Source organism: Ochotona princeps, chromosome 10 (genome assembly GCF_030435755.1).
Source record: "Ochotona princeps isolate mOchPri1 chromosome 10, mOchPri1.hap1, whole genome shotgun sequence".
Taxonomy (NCBI): domain Eukaryota; kingdom Metazoa; phylum Chordata; class Mammalia; order Lagomorpha; family Ochotonidae; genus Ochotona; species Ochotona princeps.
In genome coordinates this window covers 24102370-24121312 of record NC_080841.1, presented here as the reverse complement: position 1 = coordinate 24121312, position 18943 = coordinate 24102370, and the positions used below count along the sequence as shown (strand labels likewise).

General features: G+C 40.2%; 1 protein-coding gene across 1 annotated transcript in view; it reads left to right on the top strand.

Moving 5' to 3' along the window:
- USH2A (usherin) overlaps positions 1-18943 on the top strand; it is a 641433-nt gene that overhangs the window by 609982 nt on the left and 12508 nt on the right. Inside the window, exons 64-66 of the mRNA XM_004578639.2 lie at positions 12628-12834; positions 14954-15192; positions 15839-16047. Coding sequence (XP_004578696.2) covers positions 12628-12834; positions 14954-15192; positions 15839-16047 — 655 coding nt within the window. The remainder of the gene's footprint in view (positions 1-12627; positions 12835-14953; positions 15193-15838; positions 16048-18943) is intronic.

Sequence of the window (18943 nt, the reverse complement as noted above, 5' to 3'; positions counted from 1 at the left end):
ATCACCAAAATGAGCATATGGAGGTATCAGTAGGGCTATCTGTTACTAGAACTTAGCTTAATTCATTCACTAATAAGCTTGTTTTTAAAGCTGTAATTATAAAATATGAGTAACAAACCTGAGCTTTTCATTCACTTAACTAAAATCCCTCCCAATCCTGAGGACTTGGTTCTACACTACTGCAACTTGCTTCTTGCTTCAGATTGCTTGTCTTCTATTTTATCACCTTCGTTCATCCCTTTCCTGAGCAGTTTCTATGGCACATTTAGAGAAAACTTATTGAGCATGTTTTCTGTTTGGTTTTGGACTTGCATTTAATTAGGTATTAATCTCAGTAACGTATTTCTGACCAGCATGAAGGCTTTTGTTTGGTTACTTTCTCTTGGGAGAACTAAGCTCCTTCCATCCTCAATTCCCCAGCTCACGGTTTTAAATGATTTATTGATACTGTCTGACTCAGACAATGCTGTCAGCCAGTGTATTCTAAAACTTGGTGGGCCCAAGTGTCCAGCTAAGACTGAAAGCCATCAGGACATGTCCATGAATAGAAAGTGAAAGTCTGCCCCTAGGCCAGGGGTCATGTTGTGTCATCAGGCATTTTATTGCACAGGATATCCCATCTACCGGCCTAGGCAATACATGCTCTGTGGTTTCAGTTCTTGAATGTGGTCAAGAGCATGCTGCAGTGTATGGATTCTTGCTCTTTCTCTGTTGGCATCCCTGCAGATGCTTTTCCTAAGCTCCAATGGCCAGGTTTGTAATCTTCATGATACCTTTAAGATAAGTGATCTGTTTGAAGGTGAGCTGACTCTAACCTCACATAGATAGGATCAGATTTATATTTCAGTTAAGCCTTTTGATCAAGATATGTTTATTTTTATTGGAAAGTCATATTTACAGAGAGAAAGATCTTCCTTCCACTGGTTCATTCTCCAAGTGACCATAATACCTGTAGCTGAGCTGGTCTGAAGCCAGGGGTCAGGTGCAAGGTCCCAAAACTTTGGGCCTTGCTCAACTGCTTTCCCAGGCCACTGGCAGGGAGCTGAATGGGAAGTAAAGCAATTGGGACATGAATGCGCACATTTGGGATCCCAGCGCATACAAAGCAAGAATTTAACCACTGAGCAACCATGCCAGGCCCTCAGTCAAGCCTTTAATGAGCCTCCAGTCTCTATATATTGGGAGCTTGTTTACTAGGACTTAAATGTCAAGTGCTGTAGAATTTTCTCCCACTGGACATAGATACTGAGTAATTTCAGCTCTCCTCATGGTTCTCCATAACTGTTTTCTACACAGTAAAATGATAATCAAAGTCAAGTTGCCTAATGTCACCTGAAGTTTAGGTCCCATAATAACATACAGTAAGGGAAGAGGTATGTTCTACTTATTTCCATTTTTCTTAACAGAAAATGTACTAACCTATCATTACTGAGCACCTGCCAGGTTTAAAATGTACTGTTAGTTAGCAGAATAGAGGCAGAGGGATCTATAGCTGAGACTTTAAGCGTAGATGTTAAGACAAAAAATATGCCGTTAATGACATAGCCATGAAAAACATAGCTCTGAACTTAGATGGTTGAAAGACAGAAGTGACCCAGGGAGGATGAAGGAATCCCCTTCGTTTCAAAGACAGTGTTTGCTCCTCTCCAGTCTCCAAAGTCACTCACTCACCTACTCTCCAGCAAGATAGATATATGGAGCACAGGTGGTATCATGGTATTTAAAAAGCAACTGGACTAGGCTTGGCATGGTAGCCCAATGGCTAAAGTCCTTGCCATGTAGGCACCAGGATCCCATGTGGGAGCCACTTCGTGTCATGGCTGCTCCACTTCCCATCCAGCTCCCTGCTTGTAGCTTGGGAAAGCAGTAGAGGATGGCCCAAAGGTGTGGGTCCCTGTACTCATATGGAAGACCCAGTGGAAGCTCCTGGCTCCTGACTTTGGATCAGCTCAGCTCTGGCTATTGCATCCGCTTGGGGAGTGAATCAGAAGATGGGAGATCTTTCTCTCTCTGTCTCCTTTTCTTTGTAAATCTTTCCAATAAAAATAAATAAATCTTAAAAAAAAAAAAAAAAGCAACTGGACTAAAGCCACTCCCTAAACACATGAGGAAGCTGTCTTCAGTTCCACAGGAACAAAAACAACACTCTTCCAGGTCTCCGTTCTTATGATTTAAGATCTCTCTGCCACCGACTGTACTGAGTATTTATATAATAGTTCCAGCTGCTCTCCACTGTTATCAGTAAGGGGCCCGGTTGGAAGCACATGAGATGCAGATGGGAATTGGGAGAAAAATTAATGATGAAACTATTTATAGAAATGTAAGAAGCATCAAGAAAATCACTGAGGGATGGTAGAGTACCCAGAGATGAGCAGGAGCCAGAAGTTGTCTCCTTTTGGCCCTTAAGGGACCGGGGAAGAAGTCTGGCTGTCAGGAAGCAGCACAGCCTTGGCATACAGTTGTTTTACAGGGAAGGAGCAGGAGAAAGACTCCTTGAACTTTCTTGTCCTTTTGATCAAATGTAACTGGAAAGATGTCAGAGGAGGAAAGGTCCCAGGTGGGACTGTCTGTTGACCTGCACCTTTGGGGTATGGAGCAGCTCAGAGAAGGGGAAGAGTGGATAGTCAAAAGCATAAGGCAGCAGACATCCCTACTTGCTTCTCACGTCTCCTGTGCTTTCCAGAGACTGCTTTCTGGCCTAAAGCATCGCCTGGCGTGCTTTGAGCTCCCACACTAGGAGTATCAGTCAGATGGCATTTCAGCGCTTGATCCAATAATGTATTTCCATTGAATTCTACATAAATGTCTGGTCTGTGGGAAGCAATCCAATCCGTAGGTGGAAACAGAATGAACACATTTGAGTAAATCAGATGCTGTCAATTCAGATCTTTAAGAGGATGGCTGAGATTTCTTCTTGTTATTGATTTACTCTCTGTTGATGGATCTGATCATTCTAAGGTACTGATCAGCATCTTGGAAACTGTGTTTTTTTCTCCCTGATGCATGCAGGCATTTTTGTAGTAGATACTGGGAATGAAATTCTTTTCTCTGAATAATCTATTGAATGACTACAATGTCTTTCATTGTCTTCTGTTCTCTTCTTGTCACCCTCTGACCCCTTCTTGGGCCAGTTATGTAGACCTCCTAGAATCCAGCCACAGGTCCTTTTCACATGCTGTTCCTTCAGTGGCCTCCTGCCCAGGTCAACCTTACTATCAAATTGAAAGCCTCCTTCCAAGCCCACCGTTCTCTCTTCACCCTGTGCACATTCCCCTACTTAGAAACCATTTCATTTCTAGACTCATCATTCACTGTGTTGTCATTGAATGCTTTCAGATTTTAATTTATTTTCTTTTATTTCAAACACAGAGATAAAGATTGTGTATGTTTGTTGACGAGGTGGGTAGTGGTAAAAGACAGAAAGAAATCTTCCATTTGCTGGTTTACTCCCACAATGCCCGCAACATATGAGTCTGGGCCAGATTGAAATCAAGAGACCAGACTCCATCCAGGTCTGTTCCATGGGCAGAAGGGACTCAAGTGTTGGAGTCATGATCTGCTTCCTCCCTTGGCATTATTGACAGGAAGCTGGAAGAGAATTGGAAAAGGCAAACCAAAAGCAACAGTCAGCCTTGCTACCAATACCTTTTTCCCTGGGCTGTTAATTATAGCTGTGATAATCACCTTAGTGAACCCTAACAACTGATTGTGGAGAAAATATACTTCTTTAGTGCTATCACAGGTTGTGATAATTTTTTTAGTTAACATGGAATTTTAATACTTTCGCCTATTTTTTAATACTGTGGCAAGTATGCAAGCAGTCTTTGCCTTTGTGTAATATATAATTTTGTTTGACATACAAAGATGCCATCAGGAATTGATGTACAATATATATGACAATCTCCACTGTCGCATTTTCTGCCCAACACCAGCCAAACAGCCAGTTCCTGTTGGGCTCTAAGACAAGCCCGGGGCAATACCTTGCAAGATATTTCCACATCTTCCCTGTGGCCTTACACAGAAACAAGGGTTCAATTCCCCTATCTGCACGGAAAGGCTGGCTGCAGCACTTTCCAAGCAGTTTCCTTGTGTATAAAGTGGAGATGATAACACCAACCTCACAAGGTTATCAGGAAGATGAAATCGAATAATACATGTAGGGCTTTTGTAGGTGTCCATTACACTTCTCTGTACTCTCCACGAGGGCTTCAAAAGCACCTTCCTATTTCATGGCAGGAAGAGCAGATATAAGCAATTATTTTTAAAAATGGAGTGAAAGGTATCTCATGCTTTTGTTGTCACTGTTAAATGTCCATTAATGCTGAACTTGCAATTTATTTATGCCAGTTGTCTTTGCGTCATACTTCAAAAAATAGTTACATTCAAATTCACAAAGTGACTCCAGAGAACCAGGAGTGAGAGAAGACACCCATTTCAAGCAAGGGAAATATCTTGTCATTTTGTTATTAGGTTTGTGGCTTAGAATTTCTGAAGCACCAGTAGAAGGGTGTAATTTCATTTCATGCCCCCAGTAGAAAGGAAGACAAAATCATATTCCATCTTGCCTGATGCAATGTGCTTTAGTTGGAAGGAACCTAGAATATAGGGAATACCTCTGTACAAGGGTGATGAAACAGGACCAAGCAATCAGCTATCCTGCTGAGAAAGTCCATTTGAGGATAAAAGGAAATCAAGTAGACAGAGGATAGTGACACAGAGCTTTTCAGCAAGATATTCCTCTATGAATGGAGCCCACAGGACTGTTTGTGAAATACAATAATCTTGGAGGCATGCCACTTCAGACTTATTTCTTTTTCTTCTTATCTGGGAGTCTTCCCAACCAGAGTTCTGGCAAGGCCCATTTTGGCATCGTGCTAGTCAAACATATTCACGACTCACTACAAGGCTCCCTTTAAAAAGGCATTAGTGTGATCGCCAAGGGGGAAAACTACATTGTAGATGATTTGATATGATTTCTTTGATTATATCTTCTTATTTATGAGACTTAATTTATGAGCACTGGAGAACAAACTGCAGTGAGTGATGACTAACCACAGCCAAAGTCATCAATCAGGAACAGTGAAAGAAGCAGTGATTTGGATCGAATCTATTGAATTAGCTGTTGGCCTTGGCCACTACAGGTATTGGAAAGATCTTTTTAATATCTATTTGCCTCTCTCATGGGAATATGATAGCAATTTCATTACATGCCCCCAGGAAGCAAATAATTTAATTGTTTGCCTGTTAACATGTAACCTGTTTACTCTTCACATTAATTATTGGCATGAATGTTCATGTTAGTGTTTTGTTTATTTGTAATGTGAAAAGTCACAAAAAAATATAGTCACAGTATCCAATTTTAGACGCAATGATACTAATTCTCTTTAGCACTGCTTGTTCTGAATTTGGACTCAGAATTGTTGAAAAGCTTTCTTTAAATCAAAAGTTGACATAATTTCACAGGATGTTTGATACAGAATGTCCCCAAAATTGCAGGGTTCAGAATTTTTTTGTCTCTTAATCCTTTGAAAGTTCAGTTATAGAGAATATTACTCTTACAAGAATAGATATAGGGACAAAGCAAAATTTCAAGCTGTTGCAAGGGTGAGATGGTCAGCATCACTTTCATTAGGAGCCCACAGATTAGAGACTTCCACAGAGGCCCAGTGGCTGAATTTGGTTATTCTTGTATTTTATACTTAAATGGAATATGACAACAAGTACATGACCAAATGAACATTAGCCTGAAACATCACTGTGTCCCTTCGGTTTTGACACTACTTAAAGCATTAGCTCAGCAAAAAGAAGTACTATATATATATATGTGTGTGTGTGTGTGTGTGTGTGTGTGTGTATATATATATATATATATTTGGCCATGGAGGGATTTTTTTTAATGAAATCAAAAGCACATCAAGATGTTTCTTTCTTTGAATCTTTTATTAAAATTCCACATCCCACTATGACTAGACTTAGGAAACTCTAAGGAAGAGATATTTTGGAAAGATATGAACCAATACAATGAAAACCATAGTTAGATGTGGAGACTGTGCTCAAAAATAATGAGCACGTTGATGGGAGTGCCTGGAGCATCACTCCTCTGTAAGGACTCGGTGTTCAGTCCCCATGCCCTGCTCTCATCATGGGCAAAGTAGCAGCCACTTCACCTTCTCCTCTAACAAACAACATTACAGCATTCCTTACGTTCTTTCCCGAATAAAATTAGAAGAAAAAAAATTGTTGGACTGAGAGGAATTGGGAAGCATTTAAAATCCATGTTCGTCTGAGCTACAGAGAAAAGGTGGATCTCCCAAGTTCCAGAATTATCAGTTTCAGCAAATGACTCCTGAAATTAAAACTGAAGGTGAGGGGTGGTTCTCCCAAACTGATGAAATATAATTTGGCCGGCCGGTATGATGACCCCAGTGGAAGATTCTATGACTACTGCATTTACAATGTAGTCAAAAAGCCATGTCAATTGTGCTTATTTGAATGATTATCCATAGTTGGAAAAGTAATACGCAGTGCATCTCTGTTCAGATATATGGGAATTGAGAATTTCACATATCTGCATTTCTGTCTCTGCTTCTACAGAAAATAGGCCTTTGTGTTTCTAAATAGTATTGAGCTCAAGGAGCTCTTGAAAACACTAGGAAACTTGAAAGTGTTTTCTGTGTGAGAAATTGAATCAATTATTTTGGAAAAATGAAAAATTTAAACAGAATTTTAAAATGTTTTAGTGAAATTCATACAAAGAAGAAATAAAGAATTTACAGAAAATGGATGTTACAAAAAATGCATAGCTTTCCAAAATTTTGTTCCCCAAAATAAACATCTTTTAATTCAAACTTTGTGAAGTACATCATAGGTTTAAAGGGCAGGCTCCAAGATCCCTTCTCTAGAAATGCTGATAGATGTCTTCAAAAAAAAAATCATAGCCAAGGAATGTAAGTTAAGAAAGACTCCTCTCAAAGGTTGCCTTTTTAAAATTTTATTTATTTATTTATTTGTAAAAGAAAGAGAGAAAGAGTGGACCTGGCACAGTAGTCTAATGGTTAAAGTTCTAGCCTTGCATGCGCCAGGATCCCATGTGAGTGGGCACTGGTTCGAGTCCTGGCTGCTCCACTTCCCACCCAGTTCCCTGCTTGTGGCCTGGGAAAGCAGTCAAGAACAGCCCAAAGCCTTGGGACCCTGCACCTGCGTGGGAGATCCAGAAGAAGCTCCTGGCTGCTGATTTCAGTTTGGCTCAGCTCTGGCCGTTGTGGCCACTTAGGGAGCGAACCAGTGGATGGAAGATCTTTTTCCCCGTCTCTCCTTTCTGTCAATCTGACTTTCCAATGAAAATAAATGAATCTTGAAAAAAATTAAAAGAAATGATAAAACATAGAAGTAAACACTAAAAAATAAAGACTGGGGGGAGAGATAGATCTAGCATGTACAGATTCACTCCCCCTCCCCTGCTTCCCCTCTGCCAACAACAGCAAGAGCTATACCGGGCCAAAATCAGCGGGCTAGAGCTCAATCCACATCTCCCACATGCGTGGCAGGGGAGCAAGTACTTGGGCTACCACTTGCTGTATCCCAGGGTGTGCTGGGTTCTGCAGAGAGCCTGCACACATGCCTAGGCACTCCAACAGAGGATGTGAGAGTACCAAGTGGTGTCCTAAGCTCTGCACCAAGGGCCAGACCCTCATGGAGATTTCCAAGAGGCAGTTTGCAAGGGAGGAGAAATGATCAAATTAATTGGTTTCCCAGCAATGTGATTATGGCAGCTTAGTGGCAGATGTTGACACTTCATGAAATGAAACATTTTTAAGACAAAATACAGTAATTAATGCTCAGAGAAGGAAGAAATAAATAAAAAGAACAATTTTGTTTTCTAATGATAACAAGTAAAAAGACAGAAATAGTCACTAGTGGAATTTAAAATACATTAAAATGGAAATATAGTAAGTGGACATCCTAAGCTGTTATTTTGCTAGTCAGCTCTAGAATTCTGTGATCAAATGGTTGTCTTATATTTTCTCTAAGTAGTTTATCTACATTTTCTGTGTTATCTTACTCTGTAATTCTTTCATGGTCACTGACAAAACCTTGGGAAGAAAACACCCTAGCACAGTTAATCCTAAATTGTTCATTTTTTTTAAGTAGTTACTTATGTATTTAAAAAAGCAGAGTCTCAGAGGAAGAGAAATATCTTCCACGCATCATTTTGCTCTTCAAATGCCTACAGCAGCTAGAGCTGGATCCAGCTCACGTCAGGAGCTAGGCACTGCAACTGGATCTTGTTCTGATTTTTACTTATTTTAACTTCCATAGGAAGTTCCAGACTTGGATAAAAATTGTGCTTATTTATTGGAAATTTAGATTCACACATAGAGAGGGAAAAGATAGAGAAAAGGAGAGATCTTCCATCCATTGGCTCACTTCGCAAGTGGCTGCAGCAGAGCCAAAAACATGATATGGGTCTTTCATGTGGATTCAGGAGCCCAAGTAATTAAGGCATCTTCTAGAGCATTCCGCACACCATTAGCAAGGGGAGCTGGATCAGAAGTGGAATAGCCAGGAGACGAACTGGTAGCCATATGCGGTGTGGGTAACACAAGACAACTTTACTCACTTATGCCGTGAGGCCAGCCCCAGAAGTTCATGACTCTTAGGATCATAATCACATGAGTAAATGGTTGCCAAGCCAGATGAAAGTAAGTAGTTTCCTGGAAACTTTATTCATTTTTTAATAAGAAAATATATGTTCACTCTGGATGCTATATACATAAATGTATTCTAAACTAATCAAAGATGAAGAATATACTTACTGTTTTTCTTCTGGCTGTGAAATTTGTGTATTATGTTTCTACCTCTTCCCCAAGAAGACTTTTCCTTTCTGTAAGCAGCACATATACCATGTTTATGTCCTCAGTGATCATGTTTGGGAATCATGGGGTATAAGCCAAATGAATTGATTTGTCAGTTTGATTTAAAAAAAAAATAGATGAGTAGCTAAGTAGGTAATATATGAAGTATCAGTAATGATCAAATAATATGAATGATAGAAATGCTATATAGCTGATAGATACAAAGAAACAGTAGAAACATATAAATAATAGATAGTTAGAGATAAATGAACAATACTCATATGGATACCCAAATGATACATATATAGATACAGAAAGCTGTGGTATTTTCACCACTCATTGAGTCAAGCTGATACTCTTACAATAAAAGACAGATAAACAAGAGAAAAATAAAAGACAGATAAACAAGAGAAAAATACAACACATTTATGTAACCAAAGTTTTATGTGATTTGGGAGCCTTTAGATATGAGGATCCAAAGATTCACTTAAGAAAAAAAAACCTAAAATGTCATTCTACCCAACATTCCATGCAGGATCTCTGCTTCCTGTGTCTCCACTTTATTAAGGTGAATTTAAATCTTGGAACATTGTTGATGAGTACAAATCATAGACATAATCTGTTAGTGTTTTTATTCTAAACCTTGATCTATACTTGACTTTCTTTAGCTCTTTTGTAGCTGGGCAGAAACTAACTGCAACATTGGGTAAAAGACTTTACAACAATAAAGAAAGAGAGACTGAAAGAGCAGAAATAGGGATTGCTATTTGCAGGCTCTGTCTTCCTGTTCGTCCTGTGGTTTGATGCACCAGAGCTCCTGCCTTGTGCTACAAGCTCTGTGAAATCCATTATGCTTCATTATCTTCCTCAGCTTCCTCTTCATTGTAACTGTCTTCATTTTCACAGGAGCTCATGTAAATAGGCTGATCCTACTTTGCATAAGCATGTTGATTTATATGAATGCTATTTTGATCCCAAATTGATTGAATACTAAAAGGAAAGCCTAGGAGAAACAGTAATATAGTATGAAGGTCTCCTGTCAAAGACAAAGATACTAGGTCCTCATAACTTCCCAATTATTGAAGGAAAATAGTGTGCAGCTCAATTTGTAATAAAAAATGTTTTTAGAGAAACAATACAACAAAGAATGATATGCATAATATTCAGGCCCAAGTGTTTCTAAATATCATGGAATAAATCACATGCTGGAACTAGGACTAAACCTAGCAAAAGCTCTTGCAGTAGAGGAAGGCATGAGATTTAGTACCATCTGCAACACTAGCATTAGCCAGCCTTAATACTACTTATGATTCTACATCTACATTGGAAATGAAAGCAAGGTTAATATTCATAACCCTGGACCAAATATCTACGTACTTTTTATGAATTACATTTATTTAATCCCATCTTCTTTCAGCACCTCATACCTGTGTTTCTACTGTCCTCCCCGGGTGCCCAGTAATTAATTGACAACATGCTGGATTTTTTTTTTATTACACCTAGTTGCACTTTGTTCCTGGTTTTGCTCTCTACCCATTGTGTGCTTGATTAAAATTCTGCAGGCTCTTAAATCACTAACCAAAGAATTACTCTTGGCCAAGAATTTGATATTAACATTTGTACTTCATTGTCTTTTTGAACAGTGTCACTCATTGTGACTATGTTGCCACCTTCACACTGGAAAGATATTTGAGGTTGTCTTAGAGCGGACTGAGTGGTGAGGGACTCTTCCTTACCATGAGTAAGCTTCTATACTATTCTGGTTGATGGAAGACTGACTGTGACCATGTCAGGAGGACCTGTGGTAGCAGCTGCGGTTGGATTCTGGCCTGAACTCCAGCTGGACTCTGCCATTGCTAACACAGTTCCCTGCTCTTTACTTCATGCGCTGAATGAGCCCCACTCACCCAAGGCCATGTCTTTCCATGCGTGCAAGCTAAGAGACCTTACCAAATCCTGAATCAAGGTGTTCACTTATGGACAAGCAATTGCTTTCCATGATCCTGCATGCTTATCTATGGGTGACATACAGAGGCAAAGGCATAGTTCGCTAGGAAGAACACTGGAGAGCAGAATCCAAGTTTCAGGCCAGTATCTGTCACCTTCACCAGAGTCAGAAGTTGTGAAACTAAATTTTCTCACCTAAAAGGGGGTCATATAGTCCATTCTGCACTCACTTTACCAGGTTGCCTTGAGAGGACCAATCTGGCCATGTTAAACTGCTCTGTATAAAGTTTAGACTTTCTGCAGTGGAGTAATTGTCATATAGATATTCATAAAAATGAATATGAACACTCTCTTAAAACAATTTGTTCACTTATTTGAAAGGTAGATTTACAGGGAAATGGGGAGACAGAAAAATCTTCCACCGATTGATTTACTGTAGATGGTCATGACTACCAGAGCTGAGCTGAAGCCAGGAGCCAGGATCTTCTTTTGAGTCTCCCAAGTGGGTACAGGGGCCCAAGGTCTTGTGCCACCATCCGCTGCTTTCCCAAGCACACCATCAGGGATCCAAACTGGAGCCAGGACTCCAACCAGAGACTACATGGAATGTCACCACTGTAGGTCATGGCTTTTGCCCTTATGCCCCAGTACTGAATCTGAACCCTTAAAAAACAAGTTTAGCCGTGCAAGTAGGTTGGTTGTCGCTTAAAAGAATGGGGCTCTTGGCAGTCTTGTTGGCGTGGTGCTGGAAATTTACTTTTTGACAAAGGCTTACATATAATTCAATGTGAGAAACCTTTGCAAGGAATCACCAAAGCAAATGAACCAACCAAAAAGGCAGCAGTAGAAACACTGATAGCAGTTGACCTAACTGCCAAAAATCTTTCTAACTGAAGATATTGCTGATATAAAGACAAAACAGGGAAAGTACAAACCTAAACTCTCATTGCATTCTCTGAGATTTTTTTTTTCTAAATAACTCATATTTTGGATGTTCTACGTAGTTTTGTAGTACTGCATGCCTAACATATGTACACTATAAAATCAGACAGGTGTTTTAGAGCAAATTTTAAAATTCATATATACATATTATTAATAGAGGTTATATACATAGTACAGAAGAAGCCCAATGAGAAAAAAAAATTGTGAAGTTAGACTTGTACACGAAAGCTTACTAAGGGATACCCCTGCTCCTAAACACACAGACAGTCTTCTTGTATTGCCATTTAGATCTATCATTCTGATTGATCACTGTGTAGTTGGCTATTATTGGTCCTAATTTAACCCTATACACTCACACATCCATCTACTGTCTATTGTTCCTGACATTCTACAAATTACTTACTCATGCAAATAATGACCTAAAGCAACCTTTTAGGATATTCTTGTTTAATTATACAAATGCTCCTTGATAAATAAGATTATATATCCTTCCATATGTTTATTCCCTCCTTGATGAAAGGAAATTTAATTTTCATGCAGATTTAGTGGGGACAGTGTTTAAGAATTGCTGAGTTTTATGTAGTCTGCACATCCTACCAGCTTACAGAAGCTGACTCCACGGTCCACAAAGAAAGGATGAGTAGTTTCTCATTAGCCTTAATTCAACATGCTCCATTCTGAAATCCTAAATGGCCCACTTTTATATTCACAATGTCAAAGGCAAAAGACAAAAACAAAAAGCAAGAAGAGCCCACTGCCTTTGGTCAGTACAAGTTGCCAGTTCAAAGATTGTATCTTTCTATTGTGTTGCTTTGGATTACCAGCTGTTTCTCAGCCTGAGGCCATCTTGCTTCTGACTGCTCTTGTGGATTTCTCTTTGGAGGTCTGGGCGGTGAACTCAGCAGGGAAAGCTGCCAGTAACTGGACCTGGTGTAGGACTGGGCCTGCTCCACCAGAAGGTCTCAGAGCCCCCCAGTTCCTCGCGGTATCGTCCACCCAAGCAGTGGTCAACATCAGCATCCCCAGGAAGCCCAATGGCGTGATCACTCTCTACAGGCTCTTCAGCAACACCAGCGGGACCCGAACTGTGGTGAGCAGCCGAGGGTTTCGGGGTAAACAACCAACATGGCTTCATCATTGAAAAGCAGTAGCATGGTTTCCTGCTTTTGATTTTTCTTTCTTCTTGATCCTTTCTTCTTCTGTCCTTCATTGCCTCCACTGGCTTTGAAAGCACAAAGATCCTTGGGGAAAAGAAAAAGCCAAGCAGTTAGGGGACACCAAAACTGCAAACTCCGATAGGGAAAAACGCAAAGGGCGTATGGGAAACTCCACCAATGTAACAAAGCTAAAGCTGTAAGAATAAGCAAATCAAATTAATTTCATTAAAAAACACAAGTCAAACTCTTAATGGAGTTGTGGCACATGGTACAAAACCCACAAATGATCATTGTTGGTATCTGTAATGTTAACATGAAGGGACAAAATAGAAGACTATCCTTGCAATGCCAGTTTTGGCATGTTAAAAACCTAACAATGCATTAAAAACCCAGTCTTTCTTCTGGTGAATTCTAGAAAGTTGTAGCCTTTGGAAGAAACAGAAAAACATCCCAATAAGCAGAACTCTAGCTCCATTGTTTGTGAACATGTTTGGGGGTCACACTGTGGAATCAGGAGAGATTGTTTAATGCAAATATTCTTTCATACTGTTTTCAGCAAGGCACTTGCTGGAAGGGGTGTTAAGAATCCACTTGACCAGACCCTGCATTATTTAGATGCAGAGGTGAAGAGACAGTAGGACATGGAAGTTTCTTGTCCACGGTGCAGTCAATGCTGCTCTCACATTTTTGATGAACACATGGATATTATAATACTCTGTGCCCACAAACTCAGAGATTGTGCAGATGCTGGCAGTAAATCATAAATTATTTAGACCCAGTTATGGAACAGTTTGGGCAGGTATGTAGAAATTCTCTGAGGCCAGAGAACCAAATATTGAAATACAATTTCAAAAGATGACTCACCTGTAATAAAGCTTGAACTGAAAGTCGAAAGAATATTAGCATATTTCCTGCAGGCCTTTGTATCCAATAAATATAGATGATGTAAATATAATCAACCTTTGATTAACCATGCTTATGAAATGATAATATTAATAAACTGAAATAGATTATATTTGGACTGCATTATATGCATTTTCTAAAATAACCAGTAGTTCTTTTAATTGTGTGTTGTTCATGTCAATGTGTGAAGAATAATTTCTAGTTTCTGAACAGTCATTCCCCAAATGTTATATAACAAAACCACTATGAAGTCAAAAGTTTGCTCCAAATAAGGCCATTGTTTATAATACTACAGATTATTAAGAGAAGCTACAATATTTTGTAAAACTCAACACCCATAAGGTAGGTAATGAACTTTCATGCTCTTAAATAACTGTACCTAACTCTAACAGACCAGAGGGTATTTTTTAAATTTGTATATATTTAAATAGGTATTTTCAAATACTTGAATGGCAGAGACACAGAGAGGGAAATACACATACGTGCACACACACAGAGGCAGGGAAAGAGCACAAAGGCAAGGGAGGGTCTTTGATCCACTGCTTCACTCCCCATATACCCGCAGCAGCCAGAGGTCAGACTAAGCCGGGGCACAGAAACATGTGAACCACCATCTACTGCCTCCTCAAACTTGACGTGTTAGACACTGGATTGGAAATAAAGATGCCAGAACTGCAATACATACATTGATGCAGGCATCCTGGAAAGTGGCTCAACTTGCTGCAGCATAATGTGAAGGGATTCTTGACAAGAAATTACACATGAGTCACCAATACACAATAGAAATAAAACGTATGCATTTTTGGAAGACATCATTCTGAGGCTCATAGAATTTGAGCAACATTTTTTGTGCCATTTTCTTGTATCTACTTAAGATACAAGATACAATGTTACAGGATGATGTTGTGCCCTGCAATTTCTACAAGGTCTACAGTCTCTAACTTCTATTTAACTGTTCTGAATTTAGACATCCCCCCCCCCACCAGCCCCCAACTGTAGTGGAAATTCATTGAGAATGAATTCAATACTAAGTACTTGTTGCATCTCCCAGAGCACCTGGCATATTACTCTGTTCATGGTCTATAAGTGTCTCTCAGTTGTCTTTTTCTAGGAACCCCCTCTTTCATGGAGTCCTCTTTTCTTCCTTAGCTGTCTGAAGGCATGGCCACCCAGCAGACGCTTCATGGCCTGCAGCCCTTCACAACCTACTCCATTGGCGTGGAAGCCTGCACCTGCTTCAACTGTTGCAGCACAGGGCCCACAGCTGAGCTGAGAACTCATCCTGCTCCGCCCTCGGGATTGTCCCCTCCCCAGATCCAACTAGTGGCCTCGAGGACAGCCTCCGTCCAGTGGGGTGCCCCACTCTTCCCCAATGGTGTCATTCAAAGGTAATGAGCCAGCTGAAAGATTGCAGCAAGACAAAGCATGCACGTGTAATTACCCTGCACTTCCTCAGAGGATAGATGTTTATAGCAAAATAGACAAATAATTTTGATTGGTACTATTATCTGCAAAGTATTTAAGTCATAAAATTCACCATGACAAAAAGATGAACGACAAAAGCAAGTTTAAGTAAGAAAGATAATGTGATGTCTGCATTCACTGGAAGAACATGTTCCCATCCTGGCCTGGACTTCATCCCTCTGCAGGCCTTAGCTGAAACAGTCACAAGCCTCCAGGGTTCAATCAGAGTTTCTTGGAACTAATCCTCAATGTTATCATGAACCACTGTGTGAAAGAATAAAGAACGTACTTCACTGCTTAACCTGTCAACAAAGAGGGCTAGTTGCTGATGGATAGCCACCTCCATACAGGTGTTGTCTTCTTTTAGCATTTCTTCGGTTGCATCTCTTGATTTTTTCCCAAAAGCATTAAAAAAAATGTCTTTGTGAGCACTTTTCCTATAGATGGAAATTTTAAAGACATTGTGATCCCTGAAAAAAAAAACTCTCCTCACATAATGAATCAAGTTGTAAAAAGAGAGATTCCACTAATCCTATCGCCTGTCTTCTTGCCTCTCTGTTCTCTTTCTAGCTATGAGCTTCAATTGTATGTGGCGTGCCCTCCTGATTCAGCCCTGCCCTGCACTCCCAGCCAAACAGAGACAAAATATACTGGACCAGACCAGCAGGCCAGCCTTGGGGGTCTCCAGCCCTACACTACCTACAAGCTGAGAGTGGTGGCACACAATGAGGTGGGCAGTGCAGCTTCTGAATGGATCAGCTTCGTCACCCTGAAAGAACGTGAGTAGCAATGGCTTCTACCATAAGCCAGACAGCAGCCTGGAGAGAAGCCACTTCCTTGAAAGGATTAACTATTCAATTACAATGAATGCTACTGAGACATCTAGTGGGGAAAAAAATTTCTATTGGTTTTAACAATATGGAGGTCAAGGGTTAACAGGGGAAACACATGGAGGTTAACAAACTGGAAGAAACAGAATGGAATGTCTTTTTTTTTAATTTACTTTATCTGCTAATTTCATTTGGAATACAGAGAGATACAGACAGGGAAAGATCTTTGATCCACTGGCGCATTCCCAAAATGCCCAGCAGAGCCAGGACTAGATCAAGCCAATTGCAGAGCTGGGTATCTATTGCGAATTTCCCACATAAACAGCAGGGACCCGAGTGACTGAGCCATAAGCTGCTACCTCCCAGAATGTGTAATAGCAGAAAACATGAATCAGAAGAAGAACTTGGGCTTAAACCCAGGCACTACAATGTAGGATGCAGGTGCCCAAGCACTGTTTCAATTACTGTGGCAAATGTCTACCCCCCCACCCACACTTTTATTTTTAACTTTTATGTATTGATGTGAAAAGTAGAATCACAGAGGAGGTTGGGAAAGAAGGAGAGATATTCTATCCACTTGTTCAATCCTCAAATGGTCTCAAAGGACAGAGGAGTGTCATGCTGAAGCCAGGAGCCTAGAACTTCTGCTGCTTTCTTGGGTACATTAGCAGGGAGCTAGATAGGAAGCCGAGCAGCCAAGACTTAAACCAGTACCTGTACTGTTTACAAATGACAAATATTACAAGTATTAAGAATAAAATAAGCCCTTATCAGTATCAGCTATTCTGTTGGTGGAAACCACTGGAAAATAAAAATATGGAGTCTGTAACTGTAACTGAAAGAAAGGAGAGAGACAGAGTTCTGCCATTCACAGATTGACTCCCCAGGTTACTCTGTTGGCCAGTGCTGCACCAGGCTGAAGTCAGGAGCTTCATATGAATCTCCCACATGAGTAGCCAGAGCCCAAATATTTGGATCATCCAATGCTGCCACTCCCAAGCCATCCGCAGAAGTGATCTTGTAAGTAGAGTAGCCAGGAATCAAACTAGCACCCATAGAGATGCAGGTGGCAGCGTCACCTGCTAATCCACAACATCTGACCTTTGAAATTGAAATGTTATAGACTAATTTCTATACTTGACATTATTTTGCTTGTATTGCCAATATTATTAAAAGGCTTTCAGCTACCAATTTTAATATACTATACAGTGTTCCATGGGAGAATTGTTTGAGTAGTTGGAATTGTTTCAGTTATTTTTAATAATCCCCTTTTATAAATGTGATAAGCAGTAAACCTTTGTGAACAAATAACAACTTTTGGTTTTGGTATTTCAAAATTGATAAATGTAGTAGGAACAATATTGGTTTCTATGTCTGATTATCTTATTATATTAAGTGTTCCAAAATGGAACTTTTTGCACCAAGCTTTTAAGATTTGAAATCTGTGTTAAGTTATTACAAATTTGCTTCCCAAAAAGAACATATCAAAATATAATCTCACTTGAAACACTCCATGGCGCATTGAGTGTTATGTAATTGTGAAATTTTGAATTATTCATTCATTAACATCCAATGCTTCTTGCAAATTGCTCAATGTGTCTAAATAACAACATGACAGGACACTGCAACAGATGATGGCGACAGAGGACTTGGTTTACACCTAACACTGTCTACACATTTTATGAAGTCCTAATGTCAGTGCTATGAATGATTCTTATCATCTGGACCAGAATGGCAAGCCAGAGGCAGATTCGTAAACTGTGCATCACGTTTCCTGGGTGCCACCTGCATAGATTAGGATATGAACCGAACTTCTGGATATAGACAGTGATGTGGCCCTGACCTGAGGCCACATCTGAATTATTGAACCCTTTCCATGTCTAGTAGGTAGAATTGCTCCAGACCCAGGACCATTGGCCTAGGCTGTGCCAATATTACTATGCTTCACTGCTCAAGTGATTTCCATATCTCTGCAATACATATTCCAAACCTCTTTTGCTACGCCCTGTTTCTTGCTGTGTGGACACCCATATTAGAGAGCTAGTTGGAGTCCCAGCTTCTCTGCTTCCAGTCCTTCTCCCTACTAAAGTGCCTGGGGAAAAACAGCAGATAATGGCCCAAGTACTTGAGCTTTCACTACCTACATGAGATTACCTGGCTCCTGGCTTTGACAGACCTAACTCAGATCAATGTGGCTATTAGGGGAGTGAATCAGCAGATGGAAGCCTCTCTCTTTCTCTCTCTTTCTCTCTTTCTCTCTCTCTCTCTCTCTCTCTCTCTCTATATCTCTCTCTCTATCTCTCTCTCTGTGTTATTTTGCCTTTCAAATAAATAAACCTTAAAAAAAAAGAAGACGAGCCACTCACCCATCCTCAAACTTTCCTACCTCTCACCCCATTTTCCCATATGCCCTCACCCAGGCTTACCCACCTCTCCTTTATTCTCTGCAAACTCCTGACCTTATAATTCATCAAAAGAAGAGAAGTCAGGAGTTGCTGATTTTCTCCCTTTCCTGCCCAGACAAACTGTTCTGGCACGAGAAAGATTTGACCTCTACTTCCATGTGAATGCACCCGCCTGGTGAGCTGCAAAGGAAATCCCCTTCAGTACAGGTCCCTTGTTTCACCTCCAACTTTGGCATGTCACACTTACATTCATAGTTGATTCTCACACTTTGTTTGACCTGAAAGCAAACACACACAATTACAGTGCCCATTGTCTACTCCCTCACAGTGGCGCTAACCCACAGAGTAGTCTACTTGCCCCCTGACTTCCTCACCACTGCATAAAGATCTCTGTCTGTATTTTCTCTTGACTTCCATATTGACAAATCTAGCACTCGTGG